The 21388-nt window shown below is 33.7% G+C and overlaps 1 protein-coding gene across 7 annotated transcripts in view; it reads right to left on the bottom strand.

Annotated features, from left to right (window-relative positions):
• LOC149085243 (WD repeat-containing protein 17-like) overlaps window positions 1-21388 on the bottom strand; it is a 116538-nt gene that overhangs the window by 59689 nt on the left and 35461 nt on the right. For all 7 annotated transcript variants that reach the window (XM_089233130.1, XM_089233129.1, XM_089233133.1 and 4 more), the window contains exons 6-13: window positions 20651-20764; window positions 17204-17350; window positions 16912-16997; window positions 15311-15397; window positions 13346-13434; window positions 7531-7606; window positions 4541-4743; window positions 1048-1197 (exon numbers count right to left, since the gene is read on the bottom strand). In XM_089233130.1, coding sequence (XP_089089256.1) covers window positions 1048-1197; window positions 4541-4743; window positions 7531-7606; window positions 13346-13434; window positions 15311-15397; window positions 16912-16997; window positions 17204-17350; window positions 20651-20764 — 952 coding nt within the window. The remainder of the gene's footprint in view (window positions 1-1047; window positions 1198-4540; window positions 4744-7530; window positions 7607-13345; window positions 13435-15310; window positions 15398-16911; window positions 16998-17203; window positions 17351-20650; window positions 20765-21388) is intronic.

The raw sequence follows: 21388 nt of genomic DNA, 5'->3' as shown, positions 1-21388 counted from the left end.
CTCCTTGGCAGTACTGGAATCACTGCCATATCTGAACCTCCCTCCTAAGTAATCTGACAGAGACTCACTAATATTCACTCCTAGCTGATTTGTTCCCAATCACAAGACTTTCCTCCTAGGGACCTTGCGCCTACTTAACACGTTTTTGAATGTCACTTGTCACTTATCTCCCCGGCTCCCCCGGAAGACAGCAGCACTCGAAACCCAGGAAGTCCCTACACACACACACACACACCCTGTTCCCTAACCACAGAATCTCAGGTAACTGCACCACTATCTCACTATCACCCTCTCTACCTCATCTACAACTATCCATTCCCCTCTAAATTGTCATTTTTTGCAGAGATTACTTTTTGTTGAGGGGGGGCTTCATTATCCCTGGGCTCTCCATTTAATCCCTAATGTCCCTTTATTTGTGCTAATTAAATTAAAAAGTGGCAAAAATTTTTTTTCTCTTTATAAAAAATAAAATCTTGTGAGAAAATAAAAACTATATATATGTTTGACACAATATATATATATTCAAATTATGAACGTTTGACTTGTAAACTGAAACATTACGTGATGTTGTGATACTATACAATGGCCACTTTGGTGATATTTGACAGAAATTTTTTGCCCACATCCACTTGACCTCCCTAATACAGAGATCTTTAATAGGCATGATTTTGACTTACAAACAATTCAGATCAAAAATTATGATTAGAATAGAATTTGTTTGTAGGTCTGCAAGACGCTGTATATACTGTAATAAGTTAATTAATATTTTTGTAAATATGTCAACAGGTGAAAAATGCACATTGTAAGATATTACAATGAAAAATTATCATGCCAGAGATAATATCAGATAATAACTTCATTAATATATTTATCTTTATATATATTTTTTGAGTGGTGAGATTATATTATCAAATCAAAACTGAAATCATATTAAGAACTGCTGTTTATAGTACTGTACTGAAAAGACATTTCTGAAAAATATACAGTCAAAATACATATTTAGTGAAAACTAGATAATATTAAATACAAAATTTTCACTATACTTACTTGATGAAAAAAATATTTCAGACCAAGAACGTTTTACCAGAACTTTAACAAACAAAGTAGACACTAAAGGTAAAAGTGACCATAAGCGTACAGTTGAGTCTCTAGATGTGCTAGCAAACACAAAAGGCCTGGCTGGATGACATGCAAGACCTATGACATACAATTAAATAAGCATCAGTGACAATAAAATTCCATAAAAATTACAGTAGTAAACAAGAAAGAGGAAGACTAATTTTTTCTTTCATAAATTGTAATGCAACATGAAACAGTGCAATAGCAATTTTTTTCGCTATCTTTAGCAGCACGTATGCCCATGAATATATTCCAAATAAATCATACATCATACCTATAAGTTACAAAAAAATACTATAAGTTATACTTGTATAACAATAGAACCTCTCTATTTATTTCTGCAGAGGATTTGTTTTTCCAACTAAAGACTTGATGTTTTATTTTTTTACCCCAAATTTTGTTTCAGTTTTTTCTATTACATCAGCCATTTTTGTATCACTTTCTTCCCCTTCCTCATGTGTTGTTGGTGTCCATTGTATTTTCAGGATTTTGGGAAAGTAGAAACAATGATTGCACCTGCGTGTCTCAATAAACTTGAGGTGAGAAAGTTAGCTTCGACTAAAAGAACTTTTCTTTCTTCATTTCATTTCTCCACACTGTACAGTTAACCCAGAGACGCCCTTATGGGTGTGCGACAGGTGAGGTCGCACCGGACACCCCCCCCCACCCATGTTTTGGGTGCCCCACACTTATGGTGATAATAATTTCTTTTATAACATCTGAATTTTCATCCATTCTGGAAATCTGTATTTTCATCTACAAAAAAATGATTCTGGAATTATTTCTTTAATAAATTCAGATTTTTCATCAATTCTGGGATTAGTTCTTTTGATTATTCTAAATTTTCGGGGGGGGCGGGGGCGGTGGCTGGAATAATCTCTGTGAATTATTACTTTCTATTTTACTATGATTATGATTTTTCCATCTGAATTTTTTATTAGTTGTCAGACAATTTCTTTCATTAGGTCCTAATTCTAATTGGTTTTGGAATAATTTCTTTCATTAATTTAAAAAAAATTTCAATTCAAAATGTTCATAATTTTTCAATTTACCGTATATACTCGTGTATAAGCTAAGTTTTTTTGTGGAAAAATTTGTTCCCCAAGTGGGGGGGTCGGCTTATATCGGGTCAGTTTTTGATGAGAAAATATCAACCCCCGTAATCAGTAGTGATTTTTGTAGCAGTGTACGAGAAACCAGCATTATTGGTATGGGATATGTTCAAACCCCACAGAACTGATAATAACAAAGCCGGGGCAAAGAAATCAAAAACATCATTGGCTTTGATACCAGATGGGCTAACGTTGATTGTACAGCCTTTAGATGTGAGGATCAACAAGCCTCTAAAAGACTATTTGAGGAATTTGTGGATCAAATGGATGGGTTCCGATGATAAAGAAACTACAAAAAGTGGTGCTTTGAAGAAACCTGACATTGGCTTAGTGTGCCAATGGGTACATGAGGCGTGGAATTCTGTTTCCACCAAAATTATCATCCGATCCTTCAAAAAGTGTAGCATCAGCAATGCAATGGATGGAACTGGAGATGATATCTTCTTTGAAATTGACAATAGCGATGACAGACCAGATGAAGATAAAAATGAAGATGCTGCACCCCCTATGATGATCTGATGGATTACCATGAGCTTGGAGACTTGGAAGAAATGGATTAAAACGTTTGAATCATTTTCTATTGTAAATTTCCGTAAGCTATTCGTTATGCATGAAAAATATAAGAATTTTTTTTCTCTGAAATGCACAGATTTTTTAGGGTGAGCTTATACATGGGTTTTCAATTTATTGTGGTTTTGGTGGTCCTGAAGTGGATGGGGGGGGGGGTCGGCTTACACACGAGTATATACGGTACATTTAATTTGGTGTCTAAATTTTTTGTATGGACATTTTTTAGCATTCCTGTATATTTTGTAATAGTGTATGAATTTTTGGATGTTGGCTCCCCTCTCCCACAGAATATATAAAATCTGGGCTGGGGAGTCCCAAAATTATTGAGATGACCCCGCTATTAGTTTTGCACCAGGCTCTGTTAAGGGCGACCCACAATTAACCTTAGGGTTTTCGAATTTTAAAGTGTTTTATTATTTTTTGTGATTATCTAAGTGAATTTCCAAACATGCCAAAAACATCAAGTGATGTGGTTAGTAAAAGCTACAAACAATTTAAGTGCATGTGAGAGAGTTAACTTTCAAAAAAGCTAGAACACCCAACATCAGAATGAATGTTTGTGTGAAGCATATAGAATTAGAAAATTTACCATTTATAATTTTCAGAAACAAAAAAAAAAAATTTTTTTTTTTTTTTCAGATCCAAGCAATGCATACAGAAAATGTTTGAAAAATGAGTAAAGAAATTTTTTTTATTGGTAACTAGTAATAATAATTTCAATGGTATGTAAATTGGAAGTTATGGTTTAAAATAAAAAAATTATTTGTTATTATATGAATATATATTGCTTTGCTAATTTTCTTTAAAAAGAAAACATGAATCAAAGTGCTCAAAGGCATATTACTGCTTTAAATACATAAACTTGATATTATACAAAAAATAAACAAAACTTGATTCCTAATCCGGAATCACCTAGGTCCAGAGAAATCTGTATTAGAAAGGTTTTACTGTGTATATGATCAAACTAAAAATCCCACTTTATTTTACCCTTTTAATGTTTAATTTTTAGCAACAATCCAAACTGAGAGATGAGGGAAAGTTTTCTTTCATTTTAAGGTGAACACATAAGCATACTTTTTTCTTTATGGCCAATGAATGAATAATTTTATTCAAAGCTTTTTGAATTTTCAACTTTTGACAAAAATGTCACATATAATAATTTTTTTTCTATGCATCCATTCATAATGAAGAGAATTCAATAATATCTAGAATCTAATATATGCATATTTTCCAACACCTCTCTATTCACTATAAATATTTTTAAAGATTTAAGAAGAAAAATCAGAATAATTCAAGTTTTGAAATCTAGAAAAGCTTGTTTATTTTTGACTGTATGAATTTCGGCCTAAAAGAAATTTACAAAAATTGCGCAATACGATATAAAAGGTATACATGATTCAAATGAGTTTGATAAGTTTTGAGAGAAAAAAAAGAATATATTGAAAATTTATATATATATGTACTATATACATATTATAACAAACACCAAGAGACCAGAGAAATCACTTCGTTATAAAGAAATTTAGTTATAAAGGAATTCCAGGTTTTTGCATTGCTCCTATATAAACTTAAAAGGGGGATTAGAAAACTATTTCTTAAAACAAGATTTTCGCCATAACAGCTAAACTATTCAGTCAAAAAAAACTATTCAGTCTACACTTCTAAATATATATATATATATATGTTTTTTACAACTTGAAACCGTTTGTATGCTGACTTGAATATTGGTATATATTTACCATAAACATCAGCACCATGATCTTCAATTATATCCAAGCATGACCCATCATATATATTCCACAGTCTGATTGTGTAATCCCAGCTTCCAGAAAGCAGAACATCAGGGAGTTCAGGGCACCACAATAGTCCTCTTGTACAATTGGTGTGGCCTAGAAGAGTTCTGATAGCTACACCAGTAGAATAGTCCCAAATTCGTACCGAGCTGCAGAAATTATATAAATTTATAAAACAAATGACTGTATATCATTGTGTGAAAAATAAAGTAATAATAATCAATAACTCAACCTTTAGTTTTCATTTTTTAGGAGAAAGATTTGAAAAACATAGTAGGTGTCAAGAATTTTTTTCTCTTCAAATACTGCATTATGTGTAACAAAAAAATACACGTTCACATAAATAAAGATTCAAAACTCAATATGCAAACTTTCAGGGGAGGTGGAAAACACAAAAAACAAAACCACATAGGAATGTATGACTGGAAAGCCTAACCCGTTCAGCTGGAGGATAAACAAGGATGCAGAAATGACAAGCCAATAATGAGTGGAAAAAACTCTTTATTTAGCGATACTTTACATAAGGACAGTACGTGTACATGTTAAGTTTCACAACAAGTGTTCAAAGTTCTTACCATTCACAGTTATGCACGCTTGATAGCGCTGTTATCCGCTGGAGTATGGGTATTTTTGAAAGGGTTCTACAATCAATTCATCGCTGTTGGGAAGTGTGCGTAACTGCGGATGATAAGAACTTTGAGCACTTGTTGTGAAACTTAATGTGTACATGTACTGTCCTTGTGTAAAGTATCACTAAATGGAGAGTTTCTCCACCCATTATTGGCTTGTCATTTCTGCATCTTTGTTTATCCTCCAGCTGATCGGGATGGGGTCTCCAGTCATACATTCCTATGTTTTGTTTTTGTTTTCTACCTCTCCTAAAAGTTTGTACATTGAGTTTTGAATCAATCTGTATATATCCAGGTTGAATAATATAATTTTGAAGAATTAAAAATTTAATTTCATCACTTATTTGAAATTTTTATAGCAAGGACTACTCAGATGAAGTACAATAAATTTAAGAAGTTTTTATAATATGTGTAATAGGTCAATTGATTACTAATTTTTAAACTTTGACACTAAAAAATAAAATAGGAATGAAGATATAATTTTAAGAAATCAGTGTGGTTTGCAAAATCAACTAAAAATATGTAGTTATAGAATAAGTCAATAGTCTATGAATCATACTGTTATATTGTTTTGTACACAGCAAAGATAATGAAATAAAAATAATTATTGCATTTCTTAAATGAGCAACCACAGTGATAAAATTCTTGAAACATAATTTTACAAGATTGTGGTGAAGGAAGTTTATTCTTCCACCCCCAAATTGATTGTTTATTTTTTATTTTCAAAAGCATAACTTTAAAGAAATTAGCAAAACAGACACCTAAACCACTGATTAAAAAAATATAACTAAACTGAAATAATCTTGAATTTTTTCATGTAAGAATTATTCCATTATAAAAATTATGTTGCCTATAAATATAATTCGAGTCGAAACATTATTTGTGAATTTATCCAAATCTCACATAAAATTGAAGCTGGCATGAGTTATTGATACAAGTCAATCGGGGGCATAGCTCAGATGGTAGAGCGCTCGCTTGGCGTGCGAGAGGTACCGGGATGGGTACCTGGCGCCTCCACGTTCTTTGCCGCTGTGGTGGTCGAGTGGTTATAGTGACGGACTCGCGATGCGAGGATCCGGGTTCGAACCCCACAGTGGTGGTCGGCTGAAGTTGGTTTTCTGTGGTTCCCAACTTCAAGGCGCAAATGCGAGCTGATCTCCCCGTTAAAAAGTCTCGCCACAGAGAGCAACAGTCCTACAACGATAAATCATTCAATCATAACACTTCACTCATAGTTAGAAAAAAACTGGTAGCAGATGGCAGCTCTACACATAACAAGCATTACACTGACACAAACTTTACGTCAGGTTGCACTACACGTACACGCACATTGGTTGAGGGTTCCGCGGGTAGGGGTGTGTGGGCTAGCAGCAGTAGTAGGTAGGGCCTCCAAAAAATGGCTCGGGGATCCATGATGTCTTAAGTCAGTCACCTCGTTGGGCAATTTGCCTGTTGTGGCGTTGTATTTGTATTTGTATTTGCAATGTAAAAAAAGAGGAAGAACTTAATACGTGTAATAAAAAAGTAGTAATCTCTCTTCTCATGAAATGTTGATTTCTAACAGGTTATATTAATAGTAGGAAGGAACCAATAATGGTATGCAACACCCTTTCAAAACTATAATAATGAAATAAAACTTTTCTGAGAACAATTTCTTTTATAATGTGATTATCAGTAAAAGATTTTTTTTTAATCTTTTGAATTTTAGTCTTTTAGAGACTGACTACACCTTTTTTTAAACTTATTTGTATATATTTTGTTTTCCAGATGAAACATATTCTTATGAAGGAATAAAGTCTCTCAAGCTAAGGGCCTATTGTAGGTTTGAGTATCGACTTAACATTTCGCCAACACCAGTAGTTGGCATCATAAGGAGATATTAGATGAAATTTAGTGAAAATTATAGAACAGAATTAAAACTATTGTTGCTTCCCTTGACTGAATCATGGAAATCACTACTATTTTTGGATAGACTTGGCTCTAGTAGACTTGATTTGTAGGTATTGGTTGTTTATGGAATGTCCAGAACTCTCATGCTAGCTGCTGGCAATAACCAAATTATATAACTGGTTTTTTCCTGAGTACAATAAAACTGGTACAACACACTTTACTAGTTTTATTACCCTCTAATGAAAAATGATAACAGATCTCTTTATCTCAATATTATAATGCCTTCACTATTGTTCAAGCATGCCATCAAATATTTTTCGAAAGGAAAAGAACTTATACAAAAAGACAAAAACAAATTTAAAATGAATAAATAAATGTGTGCAAATAGGTATAATATATATATGATAGAAATTAAACCAGTCATCTGAAGTACTGCAGAGCATGCTTTCTTTAAGAGGTGACCACTTTACACGGAATACTTTGGCAGTATGTCCTAAAATAAAGTAGGGAGCTGTTCAGTTGCAGTTGGCATCAAACCATAGTCATACAAAACATTTGATTGCATGATCAAAAAATATTAAAAACTGATGTTTCTCTTGCATATAGCACTATTTTATTTCAGTAATAAAAGACAATGAATAGAAATTACTAATTACCAAGTGCAATCAAAATATTTATAAAAGCATATTGAGCTGGTCAAAATTTACTATAAGACAGACATGCTATTAAATAACCTTCATTTGTGAACTTTTTTAATTCATATATGGCATTGGGCTATAACTGGAAAGGCGGTGGGGGGGGGGGTGTAAACACGATTTTACCATCACCACCACTGTAAAATTTGAATATTTTATAACAGTATTTCTCATGTCCCCCCTAAAGTTTCCTGCCCATGACAGTTACTCACTTTGCCCTTGGATGGAATAGATCTAAATTACAGGAAAGGGAAAGAATTGTTCCTCTAAATCTAGCAGTGATGTGCTACAGAAAGTTGAATACCCAAAAATTTTGGAAAAGAAATAGTTTATTTCAGTAACTCTATGGTATATTTTTATTCATTAAGCACCCAAGTTCTTCAGCAACTTGGTTTTAGCAACTCTGTTAACCATTATATTTGGCCACGATCAGGCCTGTCATTTCAACTTTTTTCTGGAGGGGGCAAAGAACATATACTCAATATGCGCATATGTTACTGCCAAAGCCCGAAATTAGCCAATTCAATACAGGGCCAGCCACTTTGCAAATTGGTCAATTTCATTTAATATTGGCTCAGCCAGTTTGTGAAGTGGCCGTGATCCCTGGGCAAAGTCTGATAACAAAAGGCATGATCATCGTCAAGTTGGCATATTTTTTCGTGACAACGTTATGGCAATTCATCAAACCGCACAGTTACGATGCAGTAATCATTTTTTCTCAAAAATTTGGCATATGTTTATATAATTATTTTTATAATTTTTTCTCTTGTCACATGGAGCTTATCCAATACAGCTGCTATATAGACATATATCACAGAATTATTCACAGGGCTGTTTAATAGTCTTTATTTGTTAACTAGGAGAAGACCCTTTAATTGCTTCATTATGAGGACTTGAAGGAATCGACTAGGAATAGAGGCTTAAAGTCCAATCCGCACCTTCTCGTGATGCGGCCGTAAGTAGCCATGTTTAACACGTGGTGAACGAACGCGGATGGGCTTCCTACAACCCGCACTTGCCAGTGGGGAGGATTACAGCCAAAAACCCTCTAAAAAGAAATATGAACTCTGTCAATAAACTAAGACCCTCAGTCCCCAGCAGTCTGAGTGTCCCTGGTTACAGCAGCAACCAGCAAGACATGAAGACAGAGGTTGCTAAGAATCTCTGGGTTGGACCAGGCTGCCATAAGATGATGACCTTGGCCACGTATACTGGACGATCTCTTTCTTCAGAAAATCGTTTGCAGGAGTTGGAAGAACTGGAAAGAATAAATTGGTACCTCTTAGGCATCTGTGAAATAAGAAGAGAAAGAGAGGAGAAAATCAAACTTGCCAGTGGACATGTATTTTACTACAGAGGAACAGATAATGAAAGAACCAGTGGAGTAGGATTTCTCATTCATAAAAAGTGGAAAAATCACATCGTTGAATTAGATAGTACATCTGATAGAGTTGCAAAGCTAGTTATGCAAATATCAAGCAGATACCAGATACAGATTATGCAAGTCTATGCACCAACAACAAGCTATTCTGAAGAAGTAGTAGAAGACTTTTATAAAGAACTAGACGAGCTGCATATTAAAGGAAACCATCATATCAAAATAGTAAAGGGTGACTTCAATGCCAGAATTGGAGAGAGAAGAAATGGTGAAAGCTCAGTTGGAAGCCATGGTTACTGTGTACGAAACGACAGAGGAAACCGACTCATCAAATTTGCAGAGAGCAAACAGTTATGCATCATGAATTCATTTTTTAAGAAGAAACCCCAAAGAAAGTGGACCTGGAGAAGCCCAACTGCAGCAACTAGTGAGATCGACTACATCCTATCTAATAAGAAGCATATGATCCAAGACTGCCGTGTTCTCAACAAATTCAGTACAGGAAGTGATCATCGACTGGTTAGATGTAGAATAAGGCTTAACACTAGGATGGAAAGAGCAAAACTTATCAAAAATAGAAAAACTGTCATCAATATGGTAAAGCTTCAAGAACATCAACATAAATTCCAGTTAGAGCTGAAGAACCGATTTGATTTACTATATAACACCACTGAGGATGAACAAGATGTCACCATGATGAACAAAACTTTAACCACTACCCTAAAAGAAGTAGCAAAAGAAGTCACTGGAGAAAAAGAAATCAAACCAGTGAAGAAAATAACAGAAGAAACAAAGAAACTTATGAAAGACTGGAGAGAATTTCAGATTAAGAAGAATGACCCTAAATCAAAAGTGCAATATGCAGAACTTTGCAAGACAGTACGAAAGTGGATTACAGAAGATGTCAGGAAGTTTAATTGCGATATTGTAAAGAAAGCATTGGAAGATAATAAGAGTTTAAAATCAGCAAAGTGAAAACTGTGTGTAGAGAGAAAGGAAATTTTTGCACTAAAAAGGAAAGATGGAACCATCACAAAATATGGAAATGAAATCATTATTGAGCTCATCATTATTGAAATCATCATTAATCATTATTGAAATCATCATTAATCATTATTGAAATCATCATTAATCATTATTGAAATCATCATTAATCATTATTGAAATCATCATTAATCATTATTGAAATCATCATTAATCATTATTGAAATCATCATTAATCATTATTGAAATCATCATTAATCATTATTGAAATCATCATTAATCATTATTGAAATCATCATTAATCATTATTGAAATCATCATTAATCATTATTGAAATCATCATTGTCATGTATTGTTGAGGAATTTTATAATACTCTATACAAACATGAAGAACAGGATTGGAACAAAGGAAAGGGAGCAGGAAGAAAAGAAAATGGAGTCAAATTTGTACAAGTAGCACCTGTGCTAAAAGAGGAAGTTTATAAGGCTATAGGATGTATGAAAAAAGGGAAATGCCCAGGTGAAGATGGGATTTCAATAGACATTATTAAGGAAGCAGGAGAAGAATTTGCCAGTACGCTAGCTGCCTTGTTCACAAATTGTCTCACAAAATCGGATGTGCCTGAAGATTGGAATAACGCAATGGTGGTTCTTCTTTACAAAAAGGGCAAAAAAGAGGATATCAAGAACTATCGACCAATCAGTCTCCTATCAGTAATTTATAAAATCTTCACTAAAGTGCTGACATATAGGCTTGAATCCAAATTGGACGAAGCTCAACCAAAACAACAGGCAGGATTTCAAAGTGGATTCAGTACAATGGATCACGTCCAAACAATCAGGGAACTTATAGAGAAACACAAGGAATATGAATTACTATTGTGTATGGCCTTCATTTATGGTTTTTTGTTTTGAGAAAGCATTTGACTGTCTTCACATCTGCTGTTAAAGCTCTAGATATAATGTGGGTAGAGAAGACTTACATCTCACACAATATCATCAAGAAAATATATGACAAAGCAACTGCAACGATTCGTTTGGATAAAGGAAAAGCAAAGATTAAACTCAGAAAAGGAGTCAGGCAGGGTGATACTATCTCACCAAAACTCTTTACCGCTGTTTTAGAAGAAGTATTCAGAAAACTGGATTGGGATAAAAAAGGAATTAAAATAAATGGAAAATTTTTCAACCATTTGCGTTTTGCAGACAACACTGTTGTTATCAGCAGTAATCCAGACAAACTAGAGGAAATGATACAAGAATTGGCGAAGGCAAGTATTCAGGTGGGCTTGAAAATGAATCTGCAAAAGACTAAAGTTATATTCAACCCCTTTGCGTTGAAGAGGACAATCTTGCTCAACAACACAGAGATAGAATCAGAAAGCTATGTATACCCAGAACAAGAAATTACCATGGACAACGGAATCATTAATGAAATAAACAGAAGGATCAGGATTGGATGGAGCACTTTTGGCAAAAACTGTGTAATTCTGAAGAGTCACATGCCATTATGCCTGAAAAGAAAAGTTTTTAGCCAGTGTGGGCTACCAGCACTGACTTATGGAGCTGAAACATGGACACTCACAAACAAGACGATACAAAGGCTACCGACAACACAAAAGAGCACGGAAAGATGTATGCTAGGCATCACAAGGAGAGACAGAAAATGAATCACTCGGATAAGGAACCACACAAAGGTATATGATATCATGGAAAGAATTAAACGTTTGAAATGGAAATGGGCTGGACATATTGCAAGAAGACAGGACAACAGATGGACCACAAGTATTCTAGATTGGTACCCCCGTGGTGTTAAACGTCCGAGAAGGCATCCCTCCACAAGATGAATTGACGAGATCAGGAAAGTGGCAGGAGTCAACTGGATGGCTAAAGCATCAGACAGAGCAGAATGGAAAAATTTAGAGGAGACCTTCATCCAGCAGTGGATTGAAAATGGTTGATGATGATGATCACATGTTGGCAACTAAAAAACATGGATTTGGCTCCTACCGTGTCATCTTACATCAGTACATTAAGTTTTGGACAGGGATCACTGGCCACTTCTTGAAATGTCCAGCCAAAGTCTGAATCATTTCTGTAATTCAGACTTTGGAAGAAACTCTTGGCCAATTCGCAAAGTGGCTGGCCCCATCGCGAGTTGGCCACACTTTGGGCTTTGGCAGTAACATATATATATATATATATATATACATATATATATTTCATCTTGTGTTTGTCCATTTCTATTGCATTTTATTTTAATCCGGGGCGATTTGCCCCCCACAAATGATGGGCCTGTCACTATTCTGTTCATAGGATTCAGAAATATTTCTGTTAACACGAGGTTGCTATAAACATTAGGGCCACACTTATCAGATGTAATGCATGGTGCAAGAATTATAGTGGGGCTACTTTGAAGAACAAATAATTTTCACTAATTTGTTATATTATTAAGAACATTCCTTCGATTTTTCATAGTTGTAGAGTAGCCACTTTGTTTTTATTAAGTAAAATTTTTTTAATTATTATCTCTCTGTTTCTAAGACTGGGAGTGTGGAGGCCCCTCTTGAGGGTAGGGCCCTAGTACAGTCACACTTGTTGCACACCTTAAGGGCAGCTTTGCTAAATTTAGAGTGCCCCTTATTGGAAGTTTGACTGTGTAAGGAATTAGAGAAAATGATCTGTATTGCGAAGTCACACTGGGCCACTGCGTTTGACAAGGGTGATCCAGAAAATACAGCACCATCTTCATTTTCTCATGTATTTATCGTGTAATAATATCCCAAAGTATTTGCAGTATACTAAATCAAAACCTTCAGAACGCCCCCACCCATAGCCAAGTACATAGTGGATTGACAGGCTTGAATCAATCACAGGAAGAAGCATATGATAATTAGACCAGGATCAGTGCTTTATTGCCGATTCCAAACTACTGTGTTCAGCCTGTTTTCTTTCCACATGTCTTGCCAAGAGGGTGACATGCTAACCTGCAGTAGCAACTTCCTGCAGCAGCAATAATTCTTGTTGTTAATCATGTTGTTGTTTCTGTTGTACTTTTGCATCAGGAAAGATTCAAGGACAAATCAGTTATCACATTTACAACACTTCTAGAGTTTTTATATAAAAAATTATACAAAAGGAATTATTTTATTATTATTCAGCAGAAATTACTCACCTTGCAAAGTTTTCAAAGGACTTGTTGTTCCTGCACCATCATAGAAAATACGGATATTGCCATCCTCACAAGCAGTTGCTATAATAGCCCTATAAATTATTTTATTTACATGGATGAATGAGAATATTATTTTTCAAATAGATATTGTTATTACTTTCAATAGATATTGTTATTGTTATTACTTTCAATAGATATTGTTATTGTTATTACTTTCAATAGATATTGTTATTGTTATAACATTCTATAACTGCTCTTGAAATTTTCAAAATTCTAAACTATGATTAATAACATTAGAGTACATAATAACATAACAGTATTTGAACATTTATCACTGTTTCAAAATTTATGAAGACTGTTCTAAATGGAAGTAATATAGTATTGATTATATAAAGAAAAGAATGGAGGAAAAACAAAATTATGAAATCATGAAATTAATAGGCTTTCTGGATATTATGCCAAGGTGAACAAGAAAAACGTGTCATTTCTCTCCACCGGGACTCAAACCCAGGACCTCTTGTATACTGGGCAAGCACCCTGACCAATATACCACAGAGAGACAATCTTTTTTCCTTAAAACATGCAGAGTAGCATAACTTGCTGAGTGACAATGACACTTTTTTTCCTGTTCCCCTCGGCATAATATCCAGAAAGCCTATTGATTTCATGTATCTTGGCAGAGCAAAAAATCATCATCCATCTCTTCGTAAAATTTGAGGTAAAAAAAATTTTACATCAAATAATGAAGTTTGCTGTGAAGTTTTGTGATATGAGAATTCCATTTAAGGTTAGAGTCAACATAAACACCAAGATATTTGATAGAATGTACTTGTTCAAAAGAATTACAATGACAATCATTAAGGGAACAGTTAGAATCATGGAAAACAATATTAATATTATGTAGAGGGTTATTAAGTAATGAAAAATAGATGAATTTGGTTTTGTATACATTAATAGTTAATTTATTAGCTGAAAACCAGTTGCATACTTTAATTAAGTCTTGATTAATCATATTAGTCAATGTTTGGTCGTCTTTAGCGCTATAAATAATGACTATCATCAGCAAATGTTATTATGTTACCAACAATGTTAATGTTACAGTAGTCATTAATGAAAATGAGGAATAATAAGGGGCCAAGAACAGAGCCTTGAGGGACTCCATTAATAATTTTCATAATATTGCTATATATATCACCACACTTAACAAATTGGTATCTATTATTAAGGTAAAATCTCAAAAGTTTAAGAGGAACACCTGTTATACTACAGAAACTAAGTTTTTCTATCACGATTTCATGAGAGACGCTATCGAAAGCTTTTCTAATATCTAAGAAAATAGCAACTGTTTTGTAAGATTTATCAATATTAGTATAGACAGTTGAAGTAAAATCTAGAAGAGCAGATTCTGTGTTTTTGTTAGGTAGTAATCCATGTTGTTTGGGGGAGAAAAAGTTAGATTTAAGTAGAAAAGGGAACAGTCGAGATTTTATTATGGTTTCAAACAGTTCGGAAACAGAATTAAGGATTGAAATAGGTCTGTAGTTATTGAGGTCGTTAGAATCACCAGATTTATAAATTGGAATAACTGATGCAATTTTCAATCAGGGAAAACAACTTCTGAAATGCAAGAATTGATAAGAGTAGGCAGAGTGGAGACTGCAAAAAGGGAGAATTTTTAAAATATGAGAGTTTAGAATACCAGAGGAAGCAGAAGTAGGTAATTTTCGAATAATTTGAAGGATTTCGTGAGGGTTAGTAAGAGAGAAAAAAAAATAGAATTTGGATTACGAGAAAGAAAGAACTTGAAGTCAAGTCTTTTCCTCAGTAAAAGTATAAATATATTGCTTTTTTAAAAAAACAAAAGTCAGTCATCTGTGAGAAATAGATATATGAACTGGATATGACATAAAAGTATTTATATGTGCGTGTGTTAGCTTTTAATGAAAAAACTGTATTAAAACTTCTTACTCATTCTTTGGGTTCCAGTCACATCCAAATACTTTTGCTGGATGTTTAAAACTATTCAAAAGTTTTCCATCAGTTTGATGGATCATGCTGAAAAAGTTAGGATGTCAATTACGCACATAATTTTAATGATATATACATATAAGCCATTTCAAAGATACCACATGACGTTTTCAAAAAAATTAATATGCAATGATCATAAGCTATAAACAGTCTTTAATGAAAAGAATTATAAGCAAAGTCTTTATTACTGTACCCATTTTCTTAAAAAGAATAATATTTTATGTGTCATATCAGGAATGGATTTGATGGGGGCAATCACGGGACATGAATAAATATGAGAAAAATTGGTCTGTTCCATAAAGTATGCGGCGATCTTCAACAAACTTACACAATAAATCGACCTTCCCAACACGTTACCCTGGATATGTGCCTGCGTGCAATATAAATCAGATAATCATATGCAAAAAAAGTTCAGGAAGCACTAGTCAAATTTGTATTTTTAATTCCTTCACTGACAGAATTTTGGTAACAAATTGAGTTTATGCATAGTTGAGGTCTCTATGTATGTGATTTGAAACTAGAAACTTTGTTTATACATAGGAAAGAGGAAAAATAGATAAATATGCTTTGGTTACTTAAATTTAAATTAGTAACACATGTCGAACACCGAGTCCACAAACTGGATAAATGTAAGACCCCCCATATCAGTATCACCAGTGTATTTCTCCAGCAGTTGATTCAATAATACCTCAGATGGACTTGGCAAAAGATCGGATACCATTTGCACATCTGCAGAGCTACCAATTGTACTCATATTGAAATTTATTAACCAGCAAATAAATGTAATCAGCTGCCCCCTTCAACACAACTTAAATTCATAAGTAATCATGCATAGTTCTCTCATTATAAGCCCTTACTTTTACACACCTTTAGCCTGGACAACTCATATTGACTTCTAAGTCCTTTAATAATAATAATAATAAAAAACCAGCAGAACTAACTACATTGAACGAAACTAATTTTTGAAATTGGTCTAAAAATATATGGATAAGATTCATTGTACTACACTATTTTTCATAAAAGAGTTTTAACATTATGCTTAGCTTATTAGATGGAATGTTTGCATACACTTTTTTCAGAAACTTTGGGAATTAAAAAATTATGATCTCAGAAATTGACTACCAGGAAAATTTATCATTACTCATGGAGAATGAAACAGATCTGATAGAAATAAATTGAATCTCTAATATCGAAGTTTTAAGCATAAGTTGGTTGTTCTAACTAATTTTCACTTTCTTTGTATTCATGATTCCCTCTTATTTGACACAACAATGCATGTCAGGTTTGAGATTTCTGAATGATGAATATTATTTGCTGTGAAAAATTTGCATAAAATACTTTGAATTTCTTCATTATGCCTAGTGAAAAAATTATCATGCCTGAGCACAATTTCTTTATCGCTCAAAAAATGTATATGGTATAAAGATATACATTCTCAGTAACAGAAACTTAATAAAGAAACAAATTCAAAATGAAACTATGTCAAATGTTTGTTAATGAAATGTAAAAAAAAAAACAGTTGCTTGCAACAAAACACAAACCAAGTTCCATCAGCTCCTCCAGAGGCAATTTTTCTAGCATCTTTTTGATTCCATGCAACAGTATAAACATAAACTCCATCACCATGCTAAAAATATGATCAAATCAGAAAAAAAAGAGCGCATTGACATCAAATGATACAGATTTTCTGAGTAAAAAGTATCAAGAAAAAATGTCAGTAATACATATAATGGTTATGGATTCCAATTCACAGAAGGAAAAAATTCTGAAGTAAAAAACATAATAAAGAAATTTATGGGAAAATAGCAAGCTGTGTGGAATTGAATACATTACATCATTGATTCGTTTCGTAATGCTTCCTTTACTGATGTCCCAGATAAATATGCCTTTTTTAGAAGTAGAAGCCACCAGACAATTAATTTTAGCAGGGGCCCATGAAATTGAATAAATGATGCTTTCATCACCAGGAGATGAACCAACCTGTTAGTAATAAAAAAAAAGCAAAGAAATAAATCTGCATGCTAGAGGTAAAGGGCACTATGTCCATTTTTGTCAGTATTAGGCTAACGCCTATTGGGACAAGTTCTATTTCATTAAATAACAGAGGTATTCACTTTATAAAACAAGTGAGCTTCATAGAAAGAAATTTCCCTTTCATGACATGGTGCCCTCTACCTCTGGTTATACAGAAATTAAATGAGAAAAATTCCCAAATGAAAGACTTCTGAAAAATGATACAACCACTTTCTTTATTTGCAAATTTTCCTTGTTTACAAAAGTTTAAAGGGAATAAAACAATTTAATTGGATTATAGAAATTATTTAAGTAATGAGTAATAATTAATGAAATATATAAGGTAAAATAAATGTTGAATGATTCTTCTTTTTAAAAGTTTGAGGGGAAAAAAAAAACTTTTTATATAAATTACTAGCTGTAACCGGCAGCTTTTCTCGCTAGAATTTGGCCTTCTGAAAATTGTTCTGCAATGATTTCCTCCCATATAACATTTGCACCCTGTTGGGGGTTAAATTTTCAGAAATCCAGTTGTAGTGATTCTCTGCATTATAAAATATAATACCTACCAAATTTCATATTTATAGCTTCTCCTGTTTGGACTTAGCGAATATTGCACCATATAACCATTGAACCTACCCACTTACATATGACCCCCCTTAGATGTTGAATTTTAAAATATCCCTTTTTAGTGAGTCTCTACATTACAAACTAAAACTACTGACCAAATTTCATAATTATAGCTTCAGCTGTTTTTGCTCAGCGTGATTTCTCTATGCAACCATTGAACCCTCTTTTGATCCCCTTAGAGGTCAAATTTAAAAAGATCCCCTTCTTAGTTTGCTTTTACATCATCAAATAAAACTACTGACCAAATTTCATAATTATAGCTATAGCAGTTTCGACTCAGCATGATTTTGCTATATAATCTTTGAACCTTCTTACACGACCCTCGTATGGTAGAATTTCAAAAAGGGGTCATTCAAGTATTACGTCAGCATCGATGGGGGGGGGATTCCGATTTGCTGACTTTTGATGACAAGGGGGAGGGGGGTTTGGATGATGCTTACGTCATCACCACCCTTTATGAAAATATGAAATATTTTTGATAGCATCTTACTCGGTGCGCCAAATACAAGAAAAGTTTTTCTCTAGTTTGTGGGCACCTAAACTAACATTCTCAATAATGATAAATCCCTTACAGAGCCACTTCAGCGATCTCTAAATGTTTCACGAATCCTTCAGGTGCTCTGGAAATGTTTCTGGGCTGCTTAAGTGCTCTGGAACTGAACTGTGCAATGCATCACTCAAGTGATGCGTAATTATGAAAGGAATCACTTAAGTAATCTGGGAATGTTCCGCGGGTAACTTGAATGATGTAGAACTGCACTGGGGGGGGGGGGGCACTTAAGTTCTCTAAAATTGCGTCACATGTCATTCAAGGGATCTCTACACGTGCCACGGATTGTTTAAGTGTTCTGGAACTGTGTCGCGGGTTACTTTATTGATCTTTGCACATGCCACGGGCCTACTTCAGTGATCTGAAAATGTGCTACAGGCCACTTCAATGCTCTGGAATTGTGCCATGGGTCATTTAAGCGATCTGTAAATGTGCCACTTATACATAACCTTCAGGACCACATTTGGTCCGTGGGCCAAGGGTTTACCATATATGGCTTAAAGGGTGGATTGCAATGAATTTCTCAAAAAGAAATTTTGAGTTCTTACCTTTCAAATAGCATTGAAATTAACAGAAATTGACTATAATTACATATAAAGGTATTTTCTTTCAAAATTTTAATTTTTGAAAGTGGTTTTTCATTAAAATTTTCTTTCGTGTATGGGTTGGAGGCACACGAGCCCTCCCCCCCCCCCATGTTTACGTTACTGATTACGTTTCTGATTCCACGAATCACGAATATGTGTTAGGAGGTTGGGGGGCAGTGCTGACGAAATTTTGCTGACAAGGGGGGGGGGTCAAAAATGGCTAAAAATTTGCTTATGTAATACTTGAACGGCAGCGAATCCCCTTCTTAGTTTGCTTTTACGTCATTAAATAAAACTACTGACCAAATTTCATAATTATAGCTCCAGTGGTTTTGGCTCGGCATGATTTCTCTATGTGACCTTTGGACCCCCTTAGGGGTCGAATTTCAAAAAACACTTTCTTAGTGGGTCTTTACTTCCTGAAATGAAACTGACAAAATTTCATATTCATAACTTCAGTGATTTCAGCTCAGCGATGCTCAATCAGTCAGTCAAGACATGTCAATATATACAATATAAGGTGCATAGCAAACAGGGAGTATGGCATTTTACCGGCAAATCATTGATCCTAGAGGTATACTTCCATTTAGAAAAAGTTTCCAAATAATGTGTAGTACTCAGATATGTCATTCATGTTTCAAGGGGTTGTATAGTTATTAAAATAAAAAAAAATTAAATTTCTATACAGTCCCCATGTACCCCAAAACCTAATTAGAAAGTTGTTGACCTGTCTCTCCTGGTGCCAACAAAAAATATTCTACATTTTTAAGCGCAATATTCACTGATATATTCAAATTAAAATATCTCTGAATATTGCACTTGGAAATATGGAAATTTTTTGTTAGCATCAGGAGAGACAGGGCAATAACTTTCTAATTGGGTTTTGGGAACACAGGGGACTGTTTAAAAAGTTAATTTTTTTATTTTAATAACTATACAACCTCTTGAAACATGAATGACGTATCTGAGTACTACATGTTATTTGGAAACTTTTTCTAATTGGAAGTATATCTCTAGGATCAACTGTTCGTCAGTAAGATGCCATACCCCTGTTTGCTATCCACCCTGTTGTGTGTGTATATATATATACACACATAAATATCGGAAAAACACATCGGAACATATACACATCGGAAAAAAATATTTATATGTATGTATATATATACATATATATAACTATTTTTTTCTCTGTCAAAATAAATCAACTCAGTGTGAACAATATTAATTCAGCCTACCGAAACCTGATCTCTGATCATTTGTTATTGTTTTTAATTTGAATTTAACATTTTCACAGACTTTCTCTGCTATTACACAAATTACGTATATCTGTATTTAAAATAACTTATTTATTTAGGTATTTGTACAAATTATGAACCTAAGATAAATCCAGACTTAAGCAAGAAGCTTTATTTAACATCAGAAGAATTATGATTCGAAATTAAGTTCTGTTAACAAAATAAAGACAATGAATTTGGTAAAGCACAGTAAAAACAAACTTACAGCTTCCATATTTCTGACATTCCAAAGTTTGATTGTTCCATCAAAACTTGCTGTGGCCAACAGATCATGATTATCTGGCTTAAACTGACAGTCAAATATTGTTTCCAGATGACCCTTTATATTACCAAGAATGAAAATATTTTGATGTAATAAATTGCATGGAAACAAAAATTGTTTCAATTAGAGGTAAATCTAATGAACAAAAACATTAGCGTACATGCACACACAACTTCAACACAATCAAACACAGTTTAAAATAAACTTTCAATATGATGAACACAATTTTTTGGTCAAGTCATTTTTCTTATACCTAAAATATTATCATGTGTAGGGCAATAGCAACATTTCTTTTCAGAACATATGCAGATCAGATACTTAAAAATTTATTCTTTAACTGAAAATGCTTTTTGTATTTTCTGTTTTTTTCAATTTTCAACCCTTAAGATCATCCCCTTCTATCTATCAAATACATTGTTATCACCAATTCTCTTAGTTTTGCCCTCTTTCTTCTTTATCTATCTAATAAAGTCCTTAGGAGGAAGATATATTTTCCCAAATACAGTGATGCCTTGGCAAACAAATGCCTCATCAAACAAATTTTTTGACTAATAACGATTTTTATCATTTTCAACCTCGGCTAACAAATACAGATTCAGCTAGTGAAAATTTCTGCTGATATAGATGCATACGATAACACAACACAACCATATCGTGAGCTGAATTTTTATGCAAACTTCA

This window comes from Pholcus phalangioides, unplaced genomic scaffold (assembly GCF_987345545.1).
Source record: "Pholcus phalangioides strain wild (caught in Gottingen) unplaced genomic scaffold, Ppha-v1.0 ptg000007l_1, whole genome shotgun sequence".
NCBI classification, from domain to species: domain Eukaryota; kingdom Metazoa; phylum Arthropoda; class Arachnida; order Araneae; family Pholcidae; genus Pholcus; species Pholcus phalangioides.
This window is presented reverse-complemented; position numbering and strand designations above follow the sequence as displayed.